The 22522-nt window shown below is 52.1% G+C and overlaps 1 protein-coding gene across 4 annotated transcripts; it reads left to right on the top strand.

Annotated features, from left to right (window-relative positions):
• The first annotated feature begins 8928 nt into the window (after positions 1-8928).
• On the top strand, positions 8929-22128 carry LOC129504931 (NADH-cytochrome b5 reductase 2). Of its 4 annotated transcripts, none has more exons than XM_055317819.1 (9): positions 8929-8997; positions 11706-11846; positions 12125-12197; positions 14728-14834; positions 15098-15227; positions 15832-15915; positions 16621-16706; positions 18230-18329; positions 19229-22128. In XM_055317819.1, exons 1-9 carry the CDS (start codon positions 8941-8943, stop codon positions 19399-19401), a joined length of 951 nt encoding a protein of 316 aa, XP_055173794.1. In that variant the 5' UTR covers positions 8929-8940; the 3' UTR covers positions 19402-22128. The 4 variants fall into 4 exon arrangements, with proteins under 4 accessions (XP_055173794.1, XP_055173797.1, XP_055173795.1 ...); XM_055317822.1 differs by lacking the exon at positions 8929-8997 and adding an exon at positions 10282-10474; XM_055317820.1 differs by lacking the exon at positions 8929-8997 and adding an exon at positions 10693-10770.
• The last annotated feature ends 394 nt before the right edge of the window (positions 22129-22522 follow it).

The raw sequence follows: 22522 nt of genomic DNA on the forward strand, positions 1-22522 counted from the left end.
CTCTGTTCTTAAGGGCTTTCCAACTAAGTCAGGCCCACCCAGATTATTCAGGATGATCTTCCTTACGTAAAGTTAACTGATTAGAGACTTTTATTTCATCTGCAAAAATCCCTTTACAGTGACACCTAGATTCTTGTTTTTAATTGAGTAGCTGGAGGCCATGGCTTAGCCAGGTTGACACACCAAAAGAAGCCATCACGCAGAGCTGAATGGGATGGGGTCATTGTCCATTCTGCTCAAAGCAACATTGAAATATTTCTGGTCACAAGAAGCAAAGTTCCCATCTAAATTGATTCATTTAGTGGAAATGCTAGTATGCCAAACTATGGTCTGACTCACAAGATCCATCCACTAGAAAAAGTCTGTGTACTGCTATGTTTTAATGCCAGTGAGCACTGGGAAGTGCTGGACTTTCTCTTTTCCTTGTTTGGTCCATGACATTCACTGACATACATGTGCCACATCCTGGTCCATGTGGAAAATATGGTGAGTGGAGCAAGCCTAGAGGGGGTTGGGAAACTTAGAGTTTGCCATTTTGACAGTTTGTCGAGAGAAAGTTCAAGCATCTTATTTTTAGTTTTTTTTTTTTTTTAGTTTTATAAACTGACACACGGAACATAGAGTGTTGAGAGAGAATATTCCTTTTAATGAGAAGGCATAGAAGCTAGAAGCAATCTGAGTCTTTTTGTCCTGTCTTCTTGGACCTCATGATGCAGAGATGCCTTAGGTAGAAAATCTTTGCAAGGTGTGGCGGCAGTGGCTCCTTCTCTTGACCACCATGGGGGTGCAGTCAGAAAAGCCATTTTTTTTCCCCAGCCTAAACCAGGTCCAATGTTTTCTGAGGAGTCTCATTACAATGCTCAGCAAGATTTATTTATCATTCTATCCCCAGCTCCCACTGCAGTGCCCAGAACATGGCAGGTGCCCCTTTATTAAATCCTTATTTAAAAAAATTAGACTAGTAGAGATTTTTTTTATTTTAGAAGACAGAGACATTCTTCTACTGAATCCATGCCCTTTGCACCCTACTGAGTCATTTCAGCTGACCTGGATAGGCAAGCTGCACAGGGGCTGGGGACTGTGCCTCTGAGCGAGTTCCTACAGATGACTAATGGGCATAGCTATAATCTGTGCTGACATTAAAATGAAGCTGCAAGACTTGATTATGTTCCCATTAGAGCTCTTAACTCATCCAGTGATGTCAGACAGACTAGATTGCTTCATGTTTCTGAGCCCCAGAACCTTTTATATACATAGAAAAGAGAACATTCTCTAGAGCCTTGCCCTACCACTGGGTAGGCTGTTGCTTCCATTGCAATGGCCAAAATGGTGGCTTTGCTAACCTACTCTGATTCCATGGCACCTTAGAGAGCTACCTCATAACCCCACATATTTTAATGAGGCCATATCTGGAGATTCCTTTTCCTCTGATTTTCCAGGGAACAGCCAGCATGCAGCTGCCTGGGTGATGAATGCAAGAATCCATGATTTGGCCAAATACTCCCCTCAGGTAAGAGCCCTCAGAGCCTCCCTTCTGCCCAGCCAGCCTGGCCACTAGGCATGTCACTGTGGCTGCCAAAGCCCTGCTAGATCTTCAGGTTCATAATGCTATTTGGTGGTTGGCCATAGATGTTTTGAGCATGGAGTATGGGCTTTGGACTGAATTTACTTTCCCTTTACAAGTCAGAGAAATAGGGGAGGATTCAAGAGCCAATGCCAAGCTTGTCCATTGTGTCTAGCCTCACAATGGAGGCCCTCTTCTTTTTCTGGAAGCCTGCTGAAGATTTGTCTGTAGGCCAGCCTTTCCTTGTTTCCAGCCCCAACAAGACTGCAGATTGAACAACAGTCACTTAGGAAATCCTCCCTGAGGCCCACATCCACCTGGTGCCATGCTGGGTACTTGCAACACAAGGGTGAGTCAGACACCATCCCACATGGTGACCAGCTACCCAAACTTCAGGCTGTTTCCCCCTGGAGGGAAGTCCAAGCACCCATACTCCATGTGCCTCCCATCTTCATTGGGTCTATTTAAGGCTCCTTTTTTGTCTTACCAGAAAAGGTCCATCAAGCACATTGTACTGCACCCTACCTCCTACAGCATCACTGTGGAATGATTTGGCATCACTGCAGCTGGCCAATCTGCTTCAGTTTAATTCATACATTCATCCATCTGCCTGAGAGAAGCCAAGGGCTGCCTGCCTCCAGGGTGTGCACAGCCATGGGCTGGGGGCAGTCATGTGGGGCTGCGACGAGCCTTCACACAAGGATCTTTGAAACCTTATAGCCTGCGGTACTTCACAGACTCCTTCCTCTTACACCTCCGTCAATTGCTTCTCACACTGCCCATGTGGTGTGAAAAGGTGAGGACTTACCCCATACCCAGAAAAAGAAACTGAGGCTTATAAAATTGAAGTGAGAGTCACGCACTGCTATGTGAGACAGAGCATGGACCTAGTTCAGATAAGCCTGGTGATTTTTCCCCTACCACCATGTCACCTGTCTTGGAGAACCAGTGGCCAATTCCACACCACTCTGGTGCTGTGCCACCCTCCCCTACCGTATGATCAATCACTCATTTCATTCATTCTTTTATATGGTCATGCACAAGTCTTCATTGAGCATCATCTTCTCATTGGACTTATAGTTAGGCGGGGATGCAAAAGCAAATAAAACCCAACCCCTGATTTCGCTCAAAGGCTTCGAGAGCCATGTTCAGATGCCCCAGTACAGGGGGAGAAATGCTATAACAGATGTGAGCATTAGTGTAGACGGAGCATGGAGGAGTGAGTGGCTTCCTAGGAGTATCAGGGAAGGCCTAGTTCAGGATTAGACATGTATGCTGGCTCTTAAAGGAATCAGAAGCTTGTCAGGGAAGCAGAGAAGGGAAGTCATTCCATTCAGGGAAGCTGGCAGGAATGAAGGATCAGAAAGACTAAGGCAAAAAGTGAAGTTCTGTGTGGCTGGTGCTTTGGCAGGGGGAACTGAAGGGAGATTATTTGAAATTACAGCTTAAATCCCAGCTGTGATGGGTAGAAAGAAGGTTGGACTCTGTCTTATGGTCAGATGATGGGAATGATTGCCATTGAAGTGTGGAGGAGAAACAAAAAGACCAGACTTGTACTAAAAAGGAATTATTAATCTGGCAGAAGTCAACAGGATGGCTGGATGGCAGGAGAGAATGGAGGCAGGAAACAGCTGAAGAGATTCATAGAAACGAGAGGCCAGAAGAAATATGATGGGGACTACAAGAGTGACAGGAGGGAAAAACAGGTTCAAGAAACACTGTGTTACAGAATCAACAAGCTTGGATGACCAACTAGGTTTAAAATGGAAGAAAGAAAAAAAATCACACATACAAAAATGACTCCCAGGTCCCTAACTCAGGTGATTGCATAGGTAAAAGCTAATAGGAGTCAGCATTTATTATGTACTCTGGGCCAAACCACTTATATGCATTATTTCTTACAAGCCTCTCAATAAACCTGAGAAGTAGGCAGTATTATTGACCCTAATTTTACAGATGAAGAAACTGAAGTTCAGTGACCAAGTCCTTTGCCCAAATAAGTGGTGCAGCCCTTCTGTCTGATTTCCCTTCTCTCAGGCTCCATACAGACATATATCATGTTAATACTCTCTCTCTTTAGGATAGACTATAAGACAATGGCTCGGGCCGTAGATTGCTTAACCACAGACACATGGTAGAGCCGTCCACAGAATCCGGCACTCTAATCAATGTGGTCAGACTCAAGTGTTTCCTACTGTCCTCAATCACACATTTATAAATAATGCCCTGGGTTGTAATGAGGCTCACCCAGTGCCCCCACATAGTAGACACGTGTGTCTCTGGAAGTCCATGAGCAACCAAAGTCCTGGTTATGTTCCAAGAGGAGAAGGACATGCTTCCCTTTGTTTCTTTTGGACACTTCCCTACCCTGCCCAACCCCGTCCACTTCCTAAAGGCCCACCTTGTCCCCTGTTATAGGTCTGAGGCTACTGGCCACAGGCTAGCAGCCCCAACCCATCTGTGCAGGCGGACCTCTGCCCTATAAACTGCATTTGCTGCCCCATTAATTCCCTGTTGTCCCCACAGTCCAAGCTGCAAACTCACAAACTGCTCTCCTCTGGAGGCTCTAACCCTGCCCTCCACCCACAACAGATGCAGTTTGGGAAGAGTTGAAGCAACTGCTGTAAACACTGGAGAGGGCTTCACTAGCTTTGCTGGCATAGCTCTGCAGATGTTAGCTGCTCAGGAGGGGCCCCCTGGGTGCGGGGAGGGCAAAAGGGCAGAGGACTCTGCAAGCTGTTCTTTTGACTCTTCCCAAACACACCTGTTTCTGGCAAATTTGGCTCATTCCCAGTGTCTCAAGACTCTTGCCTTTATACGGTCTTATTCCATCAGGCCTATGTAAGGTTTCCCATGCCATATTTCTGTGATACAAATCAAGGCTGGGAAAGCAAAGTGTTATTATTGCTCTCTGCCCACCTTCAGGGCATTGTGGGGGTATCAATACACAATACACGTTAGTTTAAAATCCTTGAAGAGGTTCTTATCTTGATGAAGTCCCAATAGTTCATTTTTGCTTTTGTTTCTTTTGCCTTCGTGGATGTATCTTGCAAGAAGTTACTGTGGCCAAGTTCAGAAAGGGTGTTGCCTGTGTTCTCCTCTAGGATTTTGATGGAATCTTGTCTCACATTTAGATCTTTCATCCATTTTGAGTTTATCTTTGTGTATGGTGCAAGAGAGTGGTCTAGTTTCATTCTTCTGCATGTGGATGTCCAATTTTCCCAGCACCATTTATTGAAGAGACTGTCTTTCTTCCAGTGGATCGTCTTTCCTCCTTTATCGAATATTAGTTGACCATAAAGTTCAGGGTCCACTTCTGGGTTCTCTATTCTGTTCCATTGATCTATGTGTCTGTTTTTGTGCCAGTACCACACTGTCTTGATGACCACAGCTTTGTAGTACAACCTGAAATCTGGCATTGTGATGCCCCCAGATATGGTTTTCTTTTTTAAAATTCCCCTGGCTATTCAGGGTCTTTTCTGATTCCACACAAATCTTAAAATAATTTGTTCTAACTCTCTGAAGAAAGTCCACGGTATTTTGATAGGGATTGCATTAAATGTGTAAATTGCCCTGGGTAACATTGACATTTTCACAATATTAATTCTGCCAATCCATGAGCATGGAATATTTTTCCATCTCTTTGTGTCTTCCTCAATTTCTTTCAGAAGTGTTGCTTCAACGTGGATGGAACTGGAGGGTATTATGCTGAGTGAAGTAAGTCAATCGGAGAAGGACAAACAGTGTATGTTCTCATTCATTTGGGGAATATGAATAATAGTGAAAGGGAATATAAGGGAAGGGAGAAGAAATGTGTGGGAAATATCAGAAACGGAGACAGAACATAAAGACTCCTAACTCTGGGAAACGAACTAGGGGTGGTGGAAGGGGAGGAGGGCGGGGGGTGGGGGTGAATGGGTGAGGGGCACTGAGGGGGACACTTGACGCGATGAGCACTGGGTGTTATTCTGTATGTTGGTAAATTGAACACCAATAAAAATTAATTTATTAAAAATAAATAAATAAAATCCTTGAAGAGGAAAACCAAGGAAACTCCAATTCAAGCAATGTTTTACATTCATGGCATCAGCTGTTTGGAGCGGGTTAGGTGTTTCATCAGTGTTCTCTCCTAAAGCTCACCCCAGTCAACGGGGATTTTTCTGCTGAGACCCTTTGTTCAGGATGACATTTTCACACAATGCACAAAGCACAATGTCACCCCAAGCCAGCGACAGGGTGAGGAGGAAGGGATGGAGTAAGTGGGCCGCTCTTGTGGCCTGGCGAGGAAAACAAGCTGAAGACATGGCCAGGAGCAGGAGGTTGCTGAGGAAGGTGGTTCACAGCAGAAGGGAGTCACACAGCCGGAGCAGCAAGAGCATTGGCACCAGAGCGGAGGAGCACTTCCTGGCTTTTCTGATTCAAATCACGGGAAATCTGTTTCTGGAAGAAATCCAAGTATAAACAAACAAGCCCTATGAGACAAAAATAATAGTTCATTGAGTGTATTAGTTTACCATCGCTGCTATAATGAATTACCACAACTTTGCTGACTTTAAACAGCACAAATGCATCATCCTCTTATGGTTTTGGAAGCCGGGAATATAAAATCAGTTCCACTGGGTTAAAGTCAGGGTATCAGCAGGGCGGGTCCCTTGCAAAGGCTCTCAGGAGGAATGCTTTCTCTTGCTTTTTTCCACTTCCAGTGGCCACCTGCATCTCTTGGTTTGGAGACCCTCCCTCCATCTTCAAAATGTGTCATTCAAGGGCTGCTTCTGGCATCACATTGCCTTCTTGTCTCCTGCTGCGTCCCTCTTAAAAGGAATATTGCGATCACATCCTGCCCATCGGACAATCCAGGATAGTCTCATCTTGAGATCTTGAAGTTACAGCAACAGAGCCCCTTTTGCCATAGAAGGCAGCATCCACAAGTTCTGCCCACATCCACAAACATGTGGGCATGTTTGGGGAAGGGCATTATCCAATCTACCACAGTGTAGACTTACTAGGTGGTCATCTGTTCAGGGGCAAAATGGAAAGAAATCATTGTCAAGGTCAAAAAGCTAATGAAAAGCCCACAACAGCCTGGATATTGTTTAGAGAGCAAAGGCTCCTGGAGCTTCGACGTGGCCCTGGGGGAATCTCAGTAGTGAAGGTGGCTGGTCCCCCCACTGGAGAAGCTGTCTTGTGGGTCAGTCTCCTACATCCTAAAACAGTGACAACAGACATTCATTCTTTTTTTCAGCACTCTCTGAGCACCGCCTCTTTGCCAGGCCCTATTACCAAGCTGCAGATTGAGACAGCGAGACATGTGCTCACAGTCTGTTTCAGCAAAGTAGTAAAAGATGAGCCAAACCAGGCGGAACATGGGCATGCAAGGGGCGCAGCCAGAGTGTGCAGGGGTGCCAAGGAGAGAGGGGAAGCACTGCCTTCTTGGAATTCCAAGAGCCCAGAAAAACGCCTGCCTTTTATCCTGCTCCAAAGGTTAACCAAGGGGGATGTCTGCTGCCTCTCCGGTAACACGGAGGGAAAATAAGTAGGGGGAATGGAGGGTAGAGGCAACCACTAAGAGAGCCACAGGAAAAACTGACGTGCCCAACGATTCTACAGCCAAAAATAAAGAACAATTGATTGAATCGGAGGGAGAAAATTAAGTTCATTCTTCATTCACTCATTCATTCTATAAATGTTTATCGAGCCCCTACCAATTGCCAGGCACTGATCGGAGGCTTGGGAAACAACAGGACCTAAACCAGACACAGCAAGTCCTGTCCTCCTGGAGCTTACACTGTAGTAGAGGGAAAGAGTAAGCAAACAGGGAAGATACAGAGTATGTCATCCGCTGACATGTCTTATGGAAACAAATTAAGCAAAAAAGGGGCACTGATGGAAAGGACTGTTCTTGCTCCTTCTCCAGGAGCATCTCCCATGTGCCGGGCAATGTGCTAAATGTTGCAGCACAGAGAGGCATTCATTCATTCATTCATTCATTCATTATTTATTTATTAAATGTTATCCGTGTGACAGTCAATTGTGCTCAGCCCTGGAGAAACAAGGTCTCTGCCATAATGGGACTTCTAGACTAACACAAGAGTCAACCATTTAACAATTAAATATTCAAGATGTATAATTACAAACTGAAGTTAAAAGGCATGAATAGAATATAATGTGTACATCGACTTAATTGGAGGATTGGATTAGGCACCTCTAAGGGAGAAGTGATATTTGAACTGAGACCCAAAGAATGTAGGAGTGAAAGACACAAACAGTCCTAATAAACTACTGTAATTAGAGCAGTATGGTATTGGCAGAGGGGTTGGGCCACCAGATCAAAGGGAGTAGGAAGACCAGAACCAGACTCAGACATACATGAAAACTGATACATGACAGGGGTGGCATTGCAGGTTAGTGACCAGGCCTGAGTAAGTCAACAAATATTACTGACACTACACATTACCCACATGGAAAAAATTAAGTAGGATCCCTGCTTTGCATCATATACAGAAATCAGTTCCAGGGGGTTGAGAGGCGTAACTGTTAAAGGAAAAACTTTTAAGTCTTCAGAAAAAATAGTATCTTTATGATCTTGCATAGGACTAGACAAGCCACACAAAGCACTAACCATAAAGGCAAAAGATTGGAGATTGATGCATTTGACTACATTGAAATTACAAATTCAGGGGCACCTGGGTGGCTCAGTGGTTGAGCGTCTGCCTTTGGCTCAGGTCCTGATCCTGGGGTCCTGGGATGGAGTCCCGCATGGGGCTCCCTGCAGGGAGCCTGCTTCTCCCTCTGCCTATGTCTCTATGTCTCTCATAAATAAATAATCTTTTTAAGAAAAAAAAAACCCTGCAATTCATCAAAAGACAGAGAGAAGGGGAGGGAGGAGGGAAAGAAGGGAAAAAAAGGAAGGAAGGGAGGGAGGGAGGGGAGAAAGTTGCATACCAGGAGAAAATATTTGTAGTTGATATAACTGACAAAGAAGTGGTGTCTGATATATAAAAGACCCCTAAAAATTAGTAAGGAAAGACAACCCAAGAGAAAAACGGCCAAAAGTCATGAGCAGGTATTTTTTTCAGGAAAAAAAAAAACCACCATGGGAAATACACATATGAAGGATGTTCAAACTTCTCAGCTATTAGGTTCACAAGCCATCACTGAACACTTATTAGATTGTCAATAATGAACATATCTTAAAATAATAGGGAGGTGTCCACTAAGTATGCGCCTGTGCTGGCGTGGGTTTGGGGGCTGGGGCTGGGGCGGGAATCCATTTCTTGGCTTCTCTGTTTCCATCAGGTCCAGCAGGCAGGGATTTACCCACCAGCACGGGGAGTACCCATGGGGAGGGGCTTACCGGCGTTCTGACCCGTGCTGCGATGAACCCCCATAACCGTCTATGCCTGCCATTCAGCCTCCTGCGGATCTGGTGTTGGGTACTGTCCTCTCTCTCTCCAGTAGAGAACACATCGATGGGCGCTTTGAACAGGAGTTAACTCCTCCACACCCGTCGGGCAAGCACCCAGCGCTGGGCCAGGCCCCCGGAGGAGCTCACTACGCGCGTCGAATACATCCCTGTGCTCTCCGAGCCGGCCTGGACGCCCGCTCCTTTCACCAGCATCCCCTTCCTCCCACTGGGCGCCCCTCTCCCTCTCTCCCACCTGGGCACAGCTCGGACACGGCGCAGAGAGGAAGTTCTCGGTCGGGCGGCTCAGGGAGCGCTGGGAGGGGGCAGGATGGAGACGGCACGAACACACGCCGGGGCGGCCGCTAGGAACCGGGCGCCCAGGCCCCCTTGGTCACGCCGCTGGGCGCGTGCGGAGAGCTCAGCTCTGCGGGGCCGGCGGGGGGGGGGGCGGGGTGTGTGCTGTGCGCGGTGCGGGGGCGCAGGGCGGGGTCACGGGGGGTACACGGAGGGGTTACAGGGGATGCTCGGAGGGGACGGGGGCTGTGGGGGGCGCGGGGCACGAGGAGGGGTCACGGGGGGGAGCAGAGGGGGGCGGGGGCTGTGCGGGGTGCGGGGCGCGGGGCACGAGGAAGGGTTACGGGGGTGCGCAGAGGGGGCGGGGGCTGCGCGGGGCGCGAGGAGGGGTTACGGGGATGCGCGGAGGGGGCGGGGGCGGTGCGGGGCGCGGGGCACGAGGAGGGGTTACGGGGGGTGCGCAGAAGGGGCGGGGGCGGTGCGGGGCGCGGGGCACGAGGAGGGGTCACGGGGGTGCGCAGAGGGGGGCGGGGGCTGTGCGGGGTGCGGGGCACGAGGAAGGGTTACGGGGGTGCGCAGAGGGGGCGGGGGCTGTGCGGGGCGCGGGGCGCGAGGAGGGGTTACGGGGATGCGCGGAGGGGGCGGGGGCGGTGCGGGGCGCGGAGCACGAGGAGGGGTTACGGGGGTGCGCAGAGGGGCGGGGGCTGTGGGGGGCGCGGGGCGCGAGGAGGGGTCACGGGGGTGCGCAGAGGGGGCGGGGGCTGTGTGGGGCGCAGGGCGCGAGGAGGGGTTACGGGGGGTCCGCAGAGGGGGCGGGGGCTGTGGGGGGCGCGGGGCGCGAGGAGGGGTCACGGGGGTGTGCAGAGGGGGGCGGGGGCTGCGCGGGGCGCGAGGAGGGGTCACGGGGGTGCGCAGAGGGGGGCGGGGGCTGTGGGGGGCGCGGGGCGCGAGGAGGGGTCACGGGGGTGCGCAGAGGGGGGCGGGGGCTGTGCGGGGCGCGGGGCGCGAGGAGGGGTCACGGGGGGTTGCGCGGGAGCGGCCGGGAGCGGCCGGGAGCGCGTTGCCAGCCGAGCGCCTCCCCCGCCGTCGGCCCGCGCGTCGGCCAGGCCTTCCCGGTCCGCCAGGGGAGCGGCGGGCGCGCCCCGTTCGGCCCCGACGCGCCGCGGCCCAGCAGCCGGCCGCACTACGACCTGTTCGGCGTCTCCATCCGGGTGGGTGCCCGGGGCGCGGCGGGGCGAGGCCGCGGAAGTCCGACGGGGCCCCGGGCGGGCCTGGCGGGCGAGGGCGAGGGCGAGGGCGAGGGCCGGCGGGGCGGGGCGGGGGCGGGGAGCCGGGCGCCGCGGTCCTCCTCGGGTCCCAGCAGGGCCGGCTGGGGGTGCGGGGCCGGGGCGGGGCCGGGGCAGGGCCGGAGGCGGGGCGGGGCCGAGAGCCCGCCAGAGGGGCTGCAGGTGAGCGTCCGGCCTCCTTCGCCGCCCCGGAGGGTGCTGGTGTGTCCGGAGGCGCTAAGGTACTGGAGCACCCCCAAGTCGGAGGTACTCACTCCAGCCCCAGCCCGCCCGAACCTGGTTGGGGGAGTAGCGGGTAGTGAGCCCCATCCTCTACCTAGCTCTCCGCAGCAACCACCTGCTGGAGGGCACAGCGCCTATCCCCCTCATTAGTTTTGTCTTGGGGGGCTGGGACATTCATTTTAGATTGTGGGTTAGAAGCAGTGCCATCCGGGGTGCCTGAGTAGCTCAGTGGGTTAAGCTTCTCACTCTTGATTTCGGCTCAAGTCATGATCCCAGGGTCCTGAGATAGAGCCCCACGTCAGACTGAGGTGCTGGGCAGTGGGGTCTGCTTAGAATTCTCTCTCCCTGTCATTCCCGTCCCCCACCTCGATCTCCCTCTCTCTCAGAAAAAAAAAAAAAAAAAAAGGAAGGAAGGAAGAAAAGAAAAGAAAGAAAAGAAATAAAGAAAAAGGAATGCCATCACCTCAAGGAGGGGACTCCCAGGACTTGCACACTTGCACCCTTGGATATACCAGATTGGAGACAGATGAATAGGAAGGGCCTGGTGACATTAATTCGGCCTGGCCTTGTCTGATTTGCTGCTGATTGCTCTTTACCCTCCAGATCCACCATGGGCTCAGCTTGCATTCTGCTTTTGTTTTAAGATTTTATTTATTTAAGACAGTGCATGGGGATGGGGGGGGGGGCGGCGGAGAAGCAGGCTGAGCAGGGAGCCGTGCTGGATCCCAGGACCCTGAGATCATGACCTGCGCCCAGCCGTCTGGAGGCAACCAGGCGCCCTGCATTCTGTTTTATTACCTTTCCCTCTGTCTGGTTTTTTTTTTTTTCTGGGCACAGCCCAGCTTCTTCTGTGCCCTTGGGGGAGGGTGCTGCTGTGCCTGAGCACTGTCCTGCCCAGGACCTGAAGTGCCCTGCTCACATTGTGTCTGGCTAGGACCCATCCTTGCTCCTTGCCATCACTGTCATTGGGGTCACAGTGGTCCTGTTGGCCCTGAGGAACATGAACTCAAGGAGGAAACAGATCACCTTACAGGACTCTGAAGCCAAGTACCCGCTGCCCTTGATTGAGAAGGAGGTAATGGAGTCAGCCCAGCCGCTCCACTGTCGGCCTGTGAGAGAGAAGAGGTCAAGAGTGGTGGGGAATGTGCTGGCTGGGAAGGCAGAGCAGTGGGACAGGCCTTTCATGCCCTCCAGTTTGCCTCGCACTGCGTGTGTGTGTGTGTGTGTGTGTGTGTGTGTGTGTGTGTGTGTATGTACTGGGAGACTACGAAGTAGAGCTCCTTTCCCAGGCATCTGAGTTGCCCAGAAAGGCTTTTGTAAAGCTGACAGAGCCAGCTTTGTTTTGTTTTATAGCAAATCAGCCACAACACCTGGAGGTTCCGTTTTGGGCTGCCCTCATCAGACCATGTCTTGGGGCTTCCTATAGGTGAGTGGAATTTCGGGTTATCACCAGGACTGGGCCTTGCAGGCACTCCACAACTCGGCTGGGGTGTGGAGGTTGTCCTGACACCTTTCCTAAGATAGGTGAGCTCAGAGATGTAGGGAAATGGGCTTGGGGACTGTCCATTTCCTTTCTCATTGTTTGATTTGGGCTGACACAGAAGTGATGTCTCAAGTGAGCATGGAAAGAAGTGAATCTAGAATCAGAAGGTCTAATATCTCATCACAGGCTCCTTCTGGGCAACCTTAGGCAAGTCCTTCAACCTCTCTGAGCCTTGATCTATGAAATGAGGTTTTCCAGGCCTACCTGCCTCTTGGGTTGTGAAGGTAAAGTGACTGATGGATGTGAAAACTGAGAAAGTGCAAAGTGCTGTACGTGTGGGGGATGGAAGGAGCTCATGTCACCTATAGATGGGAGAAAGGCCCAAAATGTGTGGGGAGGCAGGAGGGAGTCAGGTGTTTTCTTCCCTGCACGGTATGTCTTTTCAGCCGGGACCTCAGACCCACACAAGGAGGGACCATTGTGAATAACCAGTCCTAGCGGTCCTAGACTCTGAGTTATCCCACTTCTAGTCTGTGACACCAGCAGATGCCCAAGTCCCCCTTAGGAAAGTGGAAAACCTCTGCTGGGTCCACAGCCTGGGGATTCGGAGCTCTGTACAGACTGCTAGTGCTGCTTGCCAGCCTGGTGGAGACCCTAATCCATGACCTACTTGTCCTGTGTGTGTAGGACGCAGGACCTTGACCTCTCCTGTCAGGTCATGAAATTACCCACCAGGCAGCCAGCCTGGCCCCTGAGCCTCCTGCTTTCTCTGTCTCCATTCATGAGAGCTCGGTGTCAGCCTGCCTTCCAGCCCTCTGCCTGGCCTGTGAGGTCAGTCCTGTTGGCCAGAAGGCTAAAAGAATGAAAGACAATGAGAAATAGAATTTCTTAGAATCTGCTGTCACTCACGCCCTCCTTCGCCCTGGTGTAGGCAGTGCAGAGGCAGTTCAGAGGCTTCTCGGACAGTCGGCTACAAGAGCTTCCCAGCTCAAAAAAAACAAAAACAAAAACAAAAACAAAAAAAAAAGCTTCCCAGCTCAGCTGAAATGAAGTAGGTGGGATATGGGGCCTGCCAGGGCAGCCCCATTTTCTCGGGGACTGCGCCCAGGTTGGCTGCATCTGAAAGAGCCTTTCTGAGGTCTCCGGGTTCACCTTTGTTCTCAGGCATTTATTTCTGCCTGTTCTGGATGCACAGCCAGGCCACAGCCAGAGTCGCTGGGCCTGTCCTTTCTTCTGTCTCTTTCCTTCAGCTTAATTCTGGTATAGGGCCTGTTCTTTTTTTAAAAAAAAGATTTTATTTATTTATTCATGGGAGACAGACAGAGGCGCAGAGGGAGAAGCAGGCTCCCCACAGGGAGCCTGATGCGGGACTGGATCCCAGGACCCCAGAATCACACCCTGAGCCAAAGGCAGACGCTCAACCGCTGAGCCACCCAGGCGTCCCAAGTCCTGGCCCTTCTTAACCTGGAGCATTTGTAGCTCAGGCTTCAGGGCCTCCTCAGAGACGGCGGCAGGGACTCCCAGGGCTTACACTCCCAAGCAGCTCTTATCCCCCTTCTCCTTCTCTCTCTCTCTCTCTCTCCCCGTCTCCCTTTCCAGCTGCATGTCCCATCTTTCCCGCATCACTTTCTACTCCCTCTGATGGCACAGAGCTTCGTCTTGCCTCTGTCTCCTGGCAGCTCTTGCTGGCATTCCTGCCCACTCCACTCTTTGCTGTGGTCACCGAAGTGTCCCACCTTAGATCCAGCAGCGACCTGAGCGGCCCTGCCCATCCTGGGGCACTGGGGTGTAGTGACATGATCCACGGCTGTGTGGCCATCCCTGGTCCATTTGGTTCCACGCCGGAGGAGCAGAATTCCATGGCTCAAAACTTTACTGCTGCCCCCCAAGCAGAGCCATAGGCCTGGAAGACAGTACTCTTCGTAGAACTCCTGGTCTGTGGTGTCCAAGTCCTGGGACCCAGCGTGCCTGTGAGCCTAGGCTAGCCCTGTGCTGGGCAGCACGAGGCAGACCGGGGGGCCGTGATTCGTTCACAGACCGCAGTGATCCACCCAGCTCAGGAAGAAATGATTTTGTGAAGGCAACATATTTTGCTCTAAAAGGGAAACACACCTTTCTGTTACTTCTGATACTCAGTCTCCAACATTACCAAGCTCTTCCTGTTCTGGAGAGTCCCTTGACACAGTAAGCATGCACGTGAAGCTCACAGCTCCACTGGGATGGAGGCAGGGCAGGCATGTCATCGCCACCCACCCAGAGGGGTCAAGTGACTTGCCCAGGGTAGTATGCAGCATGATAAGAGCAGGCCTAGGACCCAGGCGTCCTGGTTTGAGGCCCCTCCCTGCTTGGCCCTGCTCCTGGGCACCCTGCCAGACTGTGTGTTCACCTCCCTGAAGCTCAGTCCTTTATGGGAACCCCGGGTCCTGTTGAGGCTGGCTGTGCTCAGATTTAACATTGGAGGCCTTTTCTGTAGGTAACTATGTCCATCTCTTGGCCAAAATTGATGGCGTTATGGTGGTCAGGGCTTACACGCCTGTGTCCAGTGATGATGACCGAGGCTTTGTGGACTTGATTATAAAGGTAAGTGGGGCCCACCCTGTCCAGCTGCTTCACCCTCACACACCTATTAAAGGTGGTAGGGTGGAGAAGGGACACATACCCTGGGAAGGGCTTTCCAGAAGGGTCATTTAACTGTGCAGTTGATGACTTGGTGAAGTCTTCAGGGGTGCTTAGAGCAACTGTGAATACCAAGTTTTTTCTCCAGTGGCAAATGGAATTTTGAATTGTATGCAGCTGTGGTCTCAGGTCTGAGGGTATAAAAATCAGGCTGCCTTATTTTTCAGGTCTACTTCAAAAATGTGCACCCCAATTATCCAGAAGGGGGGAAGATGACTCAGTACTTGGAGAACATGAAGATTGGGGACACCATCCTTTTTCGAGGGCCAACTGGTCGCCTCTTCTATAATGGGCCAGGTAGGGGGGGCAGGAGTGTCACACTGGGCCTCCTGCTGGAAGGAGGAAGATTCCTGTGGTTGTTCCATTGTTGTAGAAAACTTCTCAGGGTTGGGTCCTGTGGACTTGTCCTTAGGTCTTCATAGGTTCACCAACAGCACACACACTTGATGAGATTGTAAGCTTCATTAAGGCAGGGGAGTGCTGGGGTGTTTCCTCATGGAGACTGGATCTCCAGCACGATGCCTGATACATAAAAGGTGCCTCCTAATGCTGCACAGTGGATGGTTGGATGGCATCCACACTTGTTTATTTATGCACACATCACCACTGACTCGCTCACTCACTGCGGTGGCAGAGTGCTGTGTGAGGCCTCCCTCCTCCCTCCTCCCTCCGAAGAAGAGGCTCAGTGAGTCCTCAAGGAAGCCCAGGGTCTATTTCCACTTCATGCACCAGGGCAGTGGGGCTGGTGGAGGGGCCACCTTGACTCGCTTCTCTGGTTGAGAATGGTGTGGCCACTTCCTCAAGTGGACTTTCCACCGGGGAGTCCCAAGAAGAGCCAGTGATCTTTGGCAAGTTTTCAGGCAAGAGCTCCAGAAGTCAGAGGGGTCCTCTTTGTTTCCAGGGAACTTTTCAATCAAGCCATACAAAACAAGTGAGCCTGAAAAGAAGCTGGTCAGTCACCTGGGAATGATCGCTGGGGGCACAGGTAAGAGGCTTCTGGGGCTTTGGAATTTTGGAGTCATTTGATCCTAGAGGAGATCCTTCCATGGCTGTTTTAGATGCAGGTGCAGGGTTGATGACAGGCCTGGAAACTGACCCCACGTGCCCTGCTCCCCTGACCCAACAGGGTGGCTGGCCCAGGAAGTCAGGCCAGGGAACATGGAAGGGTCTGGGGATCAAGCCAAATAGGCCCAAACATGGTCCCCCAAGGGCTCTTGGATCCAGGTCAAGCCTGATACTCCTCATCCCTTGAAAATGAATATCTGAGAGAATAGAACCAATGTGTACGGATGCCTACAACGTGCCAGGCACCATAATAGGCACTTTAAAAACAACCACATTTACTTGTCATTAATTCTGTTGTACAAACATGGACACTAAAGAGCTCAGACAGGCACTGCACTCACCCTGCTCAGACGGCAAGTGGGGAGGCTGGGTGTGAAACACAGCCAGTTCAGAGCCAGTGCTCCTTCCATCTTGCCACGTGAACACGAGAAAGGGCTTTGGACTTACTGTTGTGTTAGAAGGGAAAACCAAAATGCAGGGCAGTTTTCCACTTTGAGCTTTGGGGGCAGGCACGAGAAAAGTAGGATTGGAGCTAAGGAAGCTGTTAAGGGCCTGCAGGCCAGGGCTTGTGGGCATCGGAGAGGGGGGAGAGCCCCTAGCTGTGTCCTGCCTGTTGCTGTTCCAGGGATCACGCCCATGCTGCAGCTCATTCGCCACATCACCAAGAACCCCAACGACAGGACCAGGATGTCTCTCATCTTTGCCAACCAGGTCAGTTCTGCCCAAGGGAACCCAAGCTCGGAGCGGTAGGCTGGAATGTTTGCTGAGTGGCACCTCGCATTTGTCCTTCCCCTGCTTGAGCTCTAGCTGCTGGGGTGTCTGTAGCCACAGGGGTGCTTTGCGGGCTTGGCCAGGGGTGGCTGTGAAGGAGTGAAGGAGTCTATGCCTGGTTTCCCACTTGTTTTTGGCTTTTTTTGTTTTTTTTTTTTAAGTCCAGGCCTGATTTCTCATTTATTTTTTTAACTGTCTCCCCCACCCCCCTATGAACTAAGCTGGCCTTCCTTTCTTAATGTGTAGTTCTGTTTTTCTGCATATAACATCATAGATGCCTGCAGTAGAAATTTCAGGAAATACGGAAGTATATAAATATTCGACATCTTTTCTGTCTTTTCTTTATACGTGCCATATAGTTACAATTAGTTATATATTGCTTTGTTTTTTCACTCAGTATTACCACACAAGCATTTTCTTCCCATCAAAACTCTATATTTTTGTCTGTATCAAGTTGTACCATAATTTACTCTAACTTCTGCATTCACATTTTTTTTTTCCTGTTTTCACAGTTGTAAAGGACCAAATGAATGATATTGCCTAGGCCTGTTGCCTTTTAGGTTATTTTCTTTCTTTTTTTTTAAAATAAATTAATTTTTATTGGTGTTCAATTTACCAACATACAGAATAACACCCAGTGCTCATCTCGTCAAGTGCCCCCCTCAGTGCCCATCACCCATTCACCTCCACCCCCGCCCTCCTCCCCTTCCACCACCCCTAGTTCGTTTCCCAGAGTTAGGAGTCTTCATGTTCTGTCTCCCTTTCTGATATTTCCCACACATTTCTTCTCCCTTCCCTTATATTCCCTTTCACTATTATTCATATTCCCCAAATGAATGAGAACATACACTGTTTGTCCTTTTAGGTTATTTTCTTAAGTAGAATCCCAGAAGTGGAATTGCTGGCATTAAGAATCGTGAAGAGTTTTAAGATCCAGGTCCTCTGTGCAGTACCTCTGAGCTCCTGAGAAGTTTCTTTGGTTTTTGCTCCCTTTCCCCAAATGAAGCTCCAACCTTTGTGTTCCTCTGCTTTAGCTCTCCAGTGCTGTTCCGTTAGGTGGTACCTCATATGTTACCACCTTCACCGCTTGCACTTTTCACAGAAGATCCCGGGCGCACACGAGGCTGATTCCATCTGAGTTCCAGCCGGGTGGACATACCTGGTGCTCAGTGTAGATGGGGTGGCGGGGTGCTGGGAACCTTGAGTGAGGCTGCCCTGCCTGGTCTTCCAGCTGGAAGGCAGTCATCACCTCTGCGGGAGGTTCCCACCTCCTCCACCCACAGGAAAGAGGGCTGGTGGTGCAGGAGCTGCCACAGAACCTTTGCCCTAGAAGTTCTGGGTGGGGAGAGAGCACTCCCACTGAGTGGGGGCAGCTTGGGCAGAAATGGGCTGGCCCAGGTGCCCAGTGTGGGGAGAAGTGGTCCAGCCCTGGTGGGGCTTTGCTCATGGGGCTTCTTTTCTAGACAGAGGAGGATATCTTGGTGAGACGGGAGCTTGAAGAAGTTGCCAGAACTCATCCGGACCAGTTTGACCTGTGGTACACCCTGGACAGGCCTCCTGTTGGTACGTTCCCTGTTGTCCCCATTGTGGTTTAGCTCCAACCCTTGACCCACCTCAGGAAGTAGTCCCTGGGTTTGTTTGCTTCTTAGGACTGGGCTGGGGGGGAGGGGGAGCTGAGACCTTCTTTCCTGGCTCTGTCTCCGCACAGGAAATGGAGGGAACTTGAGGGAGAGAGGATTTGGAACAACCTGCTTGTAAGAGCCATCAAGGGCAGGCGTGTGATAGCTCAGCAACACTCCATATGCACATTGAACCTCGGGAGGTTCTCGAGGGACACTGAGGACTCCATGCTACACTCGACATGGCATCCCAGAGATTTCACACCCCCTGCATCTAATATGGCAATGGACCCCATGCCCCCTTACCACCCAGCCTCTCCTGGACAGCAGTCTCATATGCTGAGCTCCAGCCCACTGCTACAACCCTAGCCAGCACCCAGCTGCAACCCATGCCCTGTGCCTTCCATGGCTGCCCCTCCTACCTCGTGAGCTGTGCCAGCCTTGTCACATAGCTCACTGCCCAGAAGAGGGTGCCCCCCCAACCAAGCCACAAGCCCCGAGGCCTGCTCCACCAGGCACAGTCCGAACTCAAGGCCTTGATTCACACCGCACCTCACTGTAGTGTCCTCCATCCCTGACCATGCTTGGTGCATCAGACACCACCACCTGGGGGACTCAGAGTCCCAGAGTGAGCATGGGCTTTGGGGTCCATAGTGAAGACAGCTTCCTGGGCCTCTCGCGTCTTCAACTTCCCCGCTTCTCTGCAGAGAACAACAGTGTAGACTTCTAAATGTTGGAGAGCAGCCTTGCCTCCCTTCTTTGGGAGGGGGGTGGCAGGAGGCTTGGGGTCAGGGGCTTCACCCGGCACCCTCACAGCTTTTTTCTACTATTGCTTACTCTCAGGCTGGAAGTACAGCTCAGGCTACATCACCGCCAACATGATCAAGGAGCACCTCCCTCCTCCAGGGCAGTCCACGCTCATCCTGGTGTGTGGCCCAATGCCCCTGATCCAGACAGCTGCTCATCCTAACCTGGAGAAACTGGGTTATACCAAGGAGATGATTTTCACTTACTAATACCTTCCTTGTTCCAAGCAAATTTGCCTGGTCCCTTTCATCTATTTCAGAGTGAGTCCCGCCTCACCGCATTAAACAGGGATGTGTTCACAAGTGCCTTGTAATGCACCGGGGGCACATGGCTCCTCTCTTGGGCGTGGGCCTAAGCAGCATTCAGGGGCTGGAAGCAGACTGCTTTCAGAGGCCTCCTAGCTTGGGAGGCTTGAAGGGATTCCATTTCAGTGTCTTTCCCCAAAGTGTAATGAAATCAACTTCGGGACAAAGCAGATAGCTCAGGACATGTGGCTCTGTGGGGGTCCAGCTAAGCAGTTGGAGGGCCTTGGCCAGCCCTACGTGGGAACAGCCTTCTGTGTGTCCCAGGGAGGTCAGAACTGGCAAAAGCAGAAAATTCCAGAAGAACCCAAGTGGGGTCATGTCAACTCCCAGTAACTCTCTTCAACTCTCCCCTCTCCAGAGTGTTCTAAAGTCAGACCTACCAGAGGGCCCGGGCACCCTCCATGTGGACTCTTCCTTCTTTTGTAGGAGACCCTTGAAATGGGAATGGTGTTAAGAGGCATTAGGGCCATCGCGAATCCACAGGGCGGGCGGGCTCCAGCCATGCTGGACTCCCTGTGCTTTGCACAACAGAGGGAAGCAAGGGCCCTGGGTTTCTTAGCAGCTTCTGAATGCCAAGTCCTGTTCTGATCTGGCAGCGGGTGGTGGTTAGCACAGAAGCATCTGAACCTGCAAATGAGACTAGGCTCCAGGAGTTATTCCCGCAATTCTTCCCATTGCTAAACCCAAGCGATACAATGACCACCACGTCCTTGGCTGTCCGCTGCCAGGCTGACGCGCTGCTCCGTTACCTGGGAGCAGGTAAACGCTTCCTGCACTTTAGTTCCTTTCGTTCTCATAACAAGCCAGAGATTCCGTGGGGATTTTGTTCTCCAAGTTACAGCTGAGGAGAGGCTCTAAGATGAAGCTATTGTCCCCAGGTCATTCCAACAGAAGGTGGAGAAACTGGGTTCAGACCTGGGCATTTAATTCCAAGTCATTCCCTTTCCGCAATAACTGGTATTGTAGTATTGTTGCTGCAGTGGGTGTCACTGGGTGTGTGCATGTGTGCACGTGCATGTGTGAGGGGCACAGAAGAGGGTGAGCCAGCTCTAGAGAAATCATTTGAGTGCAGCTGTGCCCTGCCTATGGGTGGTCTCACAGAGGGAGCATGGGGTGCAGCAGGAAGGGGTGCATGGGGGCGAGAGGCTGCAAGCCTTTACCCATCTGTGTATTCAGTGCACCCTCAGCAAAGCCCTGCTTGGGGAAAGATACTCCACTGGGCACAGTATGAGGAGTAAGAGCCCACCCTCATGTTTTTCTCTAACACAGATTTTCCCCTGCGTTGTCTCCTGCTTTCACGAGCTCCCACCTGGCCACCCGTGTCCTCACAGGGACCTGGCTCACAGGGCTTGTCCTGATCTGACTCCAGCTTGACATCACCAGGTTTTTCCTTCCCTGGGCTTCCCACTTTTACCCCATTTTGTGGCCCCAGTAGTTCTCAATGAGGGGCAGTTTTGTCCCCCAGGGAACATTTGGCAAAATCTGGAGACATTTTTATCAGAACCAGAGGAGGGGTGTTGCTGGAGTCTAGGGAGTAGAGGCTGCTGCTCACCATCCTACAACACACCAGACAGGCGCCATCACAACAAATTACCCAGCCCTAAGTGACAATGGTGCGGAGGCTGGGAAACTCTGCTCTAGTCTTAGCAACTTTGGGCACTCGCTAGGATGTACTGGGATGTTCCAAGGCCATTTGCCTGGAGCACCTTTTCCCGCTCTGGTGTACTTGGGGAACCAGATTCATCGCTGAAAACCAAATAGCCCCTCTTCCTGGAAGCCTTCCCTGTCCCCTCCCCCAGCTCGCCATTAAAAATGACAACTAGTTTCTGTTGGAGCATCTGTAACTTTCAGCACACACTTGTTTGAAACAGAGGTGTACCCCCGACCCCTTGTCAGCACCCTCTGACAAGGACCTTGACACTCATGCCTGTATCTCCAGCTCTGCTTGGCCCAGCATGGAACACGCTTAGCCTGCACACACGGAGGGGCGAGGGGATGGGGAGCGTGGCAGCATGGAGTGCCTGGGCAGCTTGAGGACCAGGGTTTGTTCTGACTCCGGGCTGTACGGGAGTGTGCCCACAGCAGGTGCTCGGTGCGTGTGTGCTGAGTGTGGCTGTGCGAAGGGAGAAAGGCACACTACTTCAGGGGGTCCTAGGAGGGACCCGGGCTGAAGGGCAGACAGCGCAGCGGGGCCCAGGGACCTCCAGCCAACGCATCAGCGAGGGCTTCCTGAAGGAAGCGGGGTCTTGCTGGGCCTTGACAGGCAGAACTTGGCCTTGTGAAGGGGGGACCAAGGGGGCAAAGACCTGCTACAGCGAGGAGGAGGCGGGCACACAGGCTACACAGGGGGTTCGTGAGGCTGAAGATTCAGAAGGGCTGTGGGTGCAGCTAAGGCTAATCCAGAGTCCTCTCTGGATTCTGGAACTGAGTTCTTAGAAAGGTAACGGGATTAAAGCAGTGCTTTGGAAAGGCCACTCTGGGACAGAGGGGAGCAGCTGGGGACGTGGTGGAGCAAGCAGGAACCAGCTTTGGAAAGCAGAGGAGAGAGGAGGCCCGAGCTGTGACAGCCCCACAAGGGGGAGAATGGGAGGGTCGGTAGGGGACCCCCCACCCTAGGCTGCTGTGTGTTGGCCAGTTGTGGTGGAAACATTGGCTCATCCACTGGGGGGAGCTGTTTGACCAGACAACTGCTCTGCGGAGCCCCAGCTGCGGTGCGCGAGGGTGGGGGTGCCCGGGGGTGCCCGCCCCTGCTCCCAACTGAGGAGGCCCAGCAGCACTGACAACCTGACACCCTGGTGCACAGGAGGGTAGGATGCGGATGGTCAGGGCCGAGGGGAGAGGGGCCCTGCTCCCTCCCGGGCTCACCCAGACCCGACCCCAGGCCAGGGTCCTGTGAACGGAGGTGCCCCCTTGGCCTACTGCGTGGCCGCAGCCCGGGAGGGCTCCCATCCTGCAGCCCGCGCAGCCGCTCCGGGACTGCCCAACATTTTTTTTCAGAATTTTCTTCCAGCAGAGCTTTTATGAA

Source organism: Nyctereutes procyonoides, unplaced genomic scaffold (genome assembly GCF_905146905.1).
Source record: "Nyctereutes procyonoides isolate TBG_1078 unplaced genomic scaffold, NYPRO_anot_genome, whole genome shotgun sequence".
Lineage (NCBI taxonomy): Eukaryota > Metazoa > Chordata > Mammalia > Carnivora > Canidae > Nyctereutes > Nyctereutes procyonoides.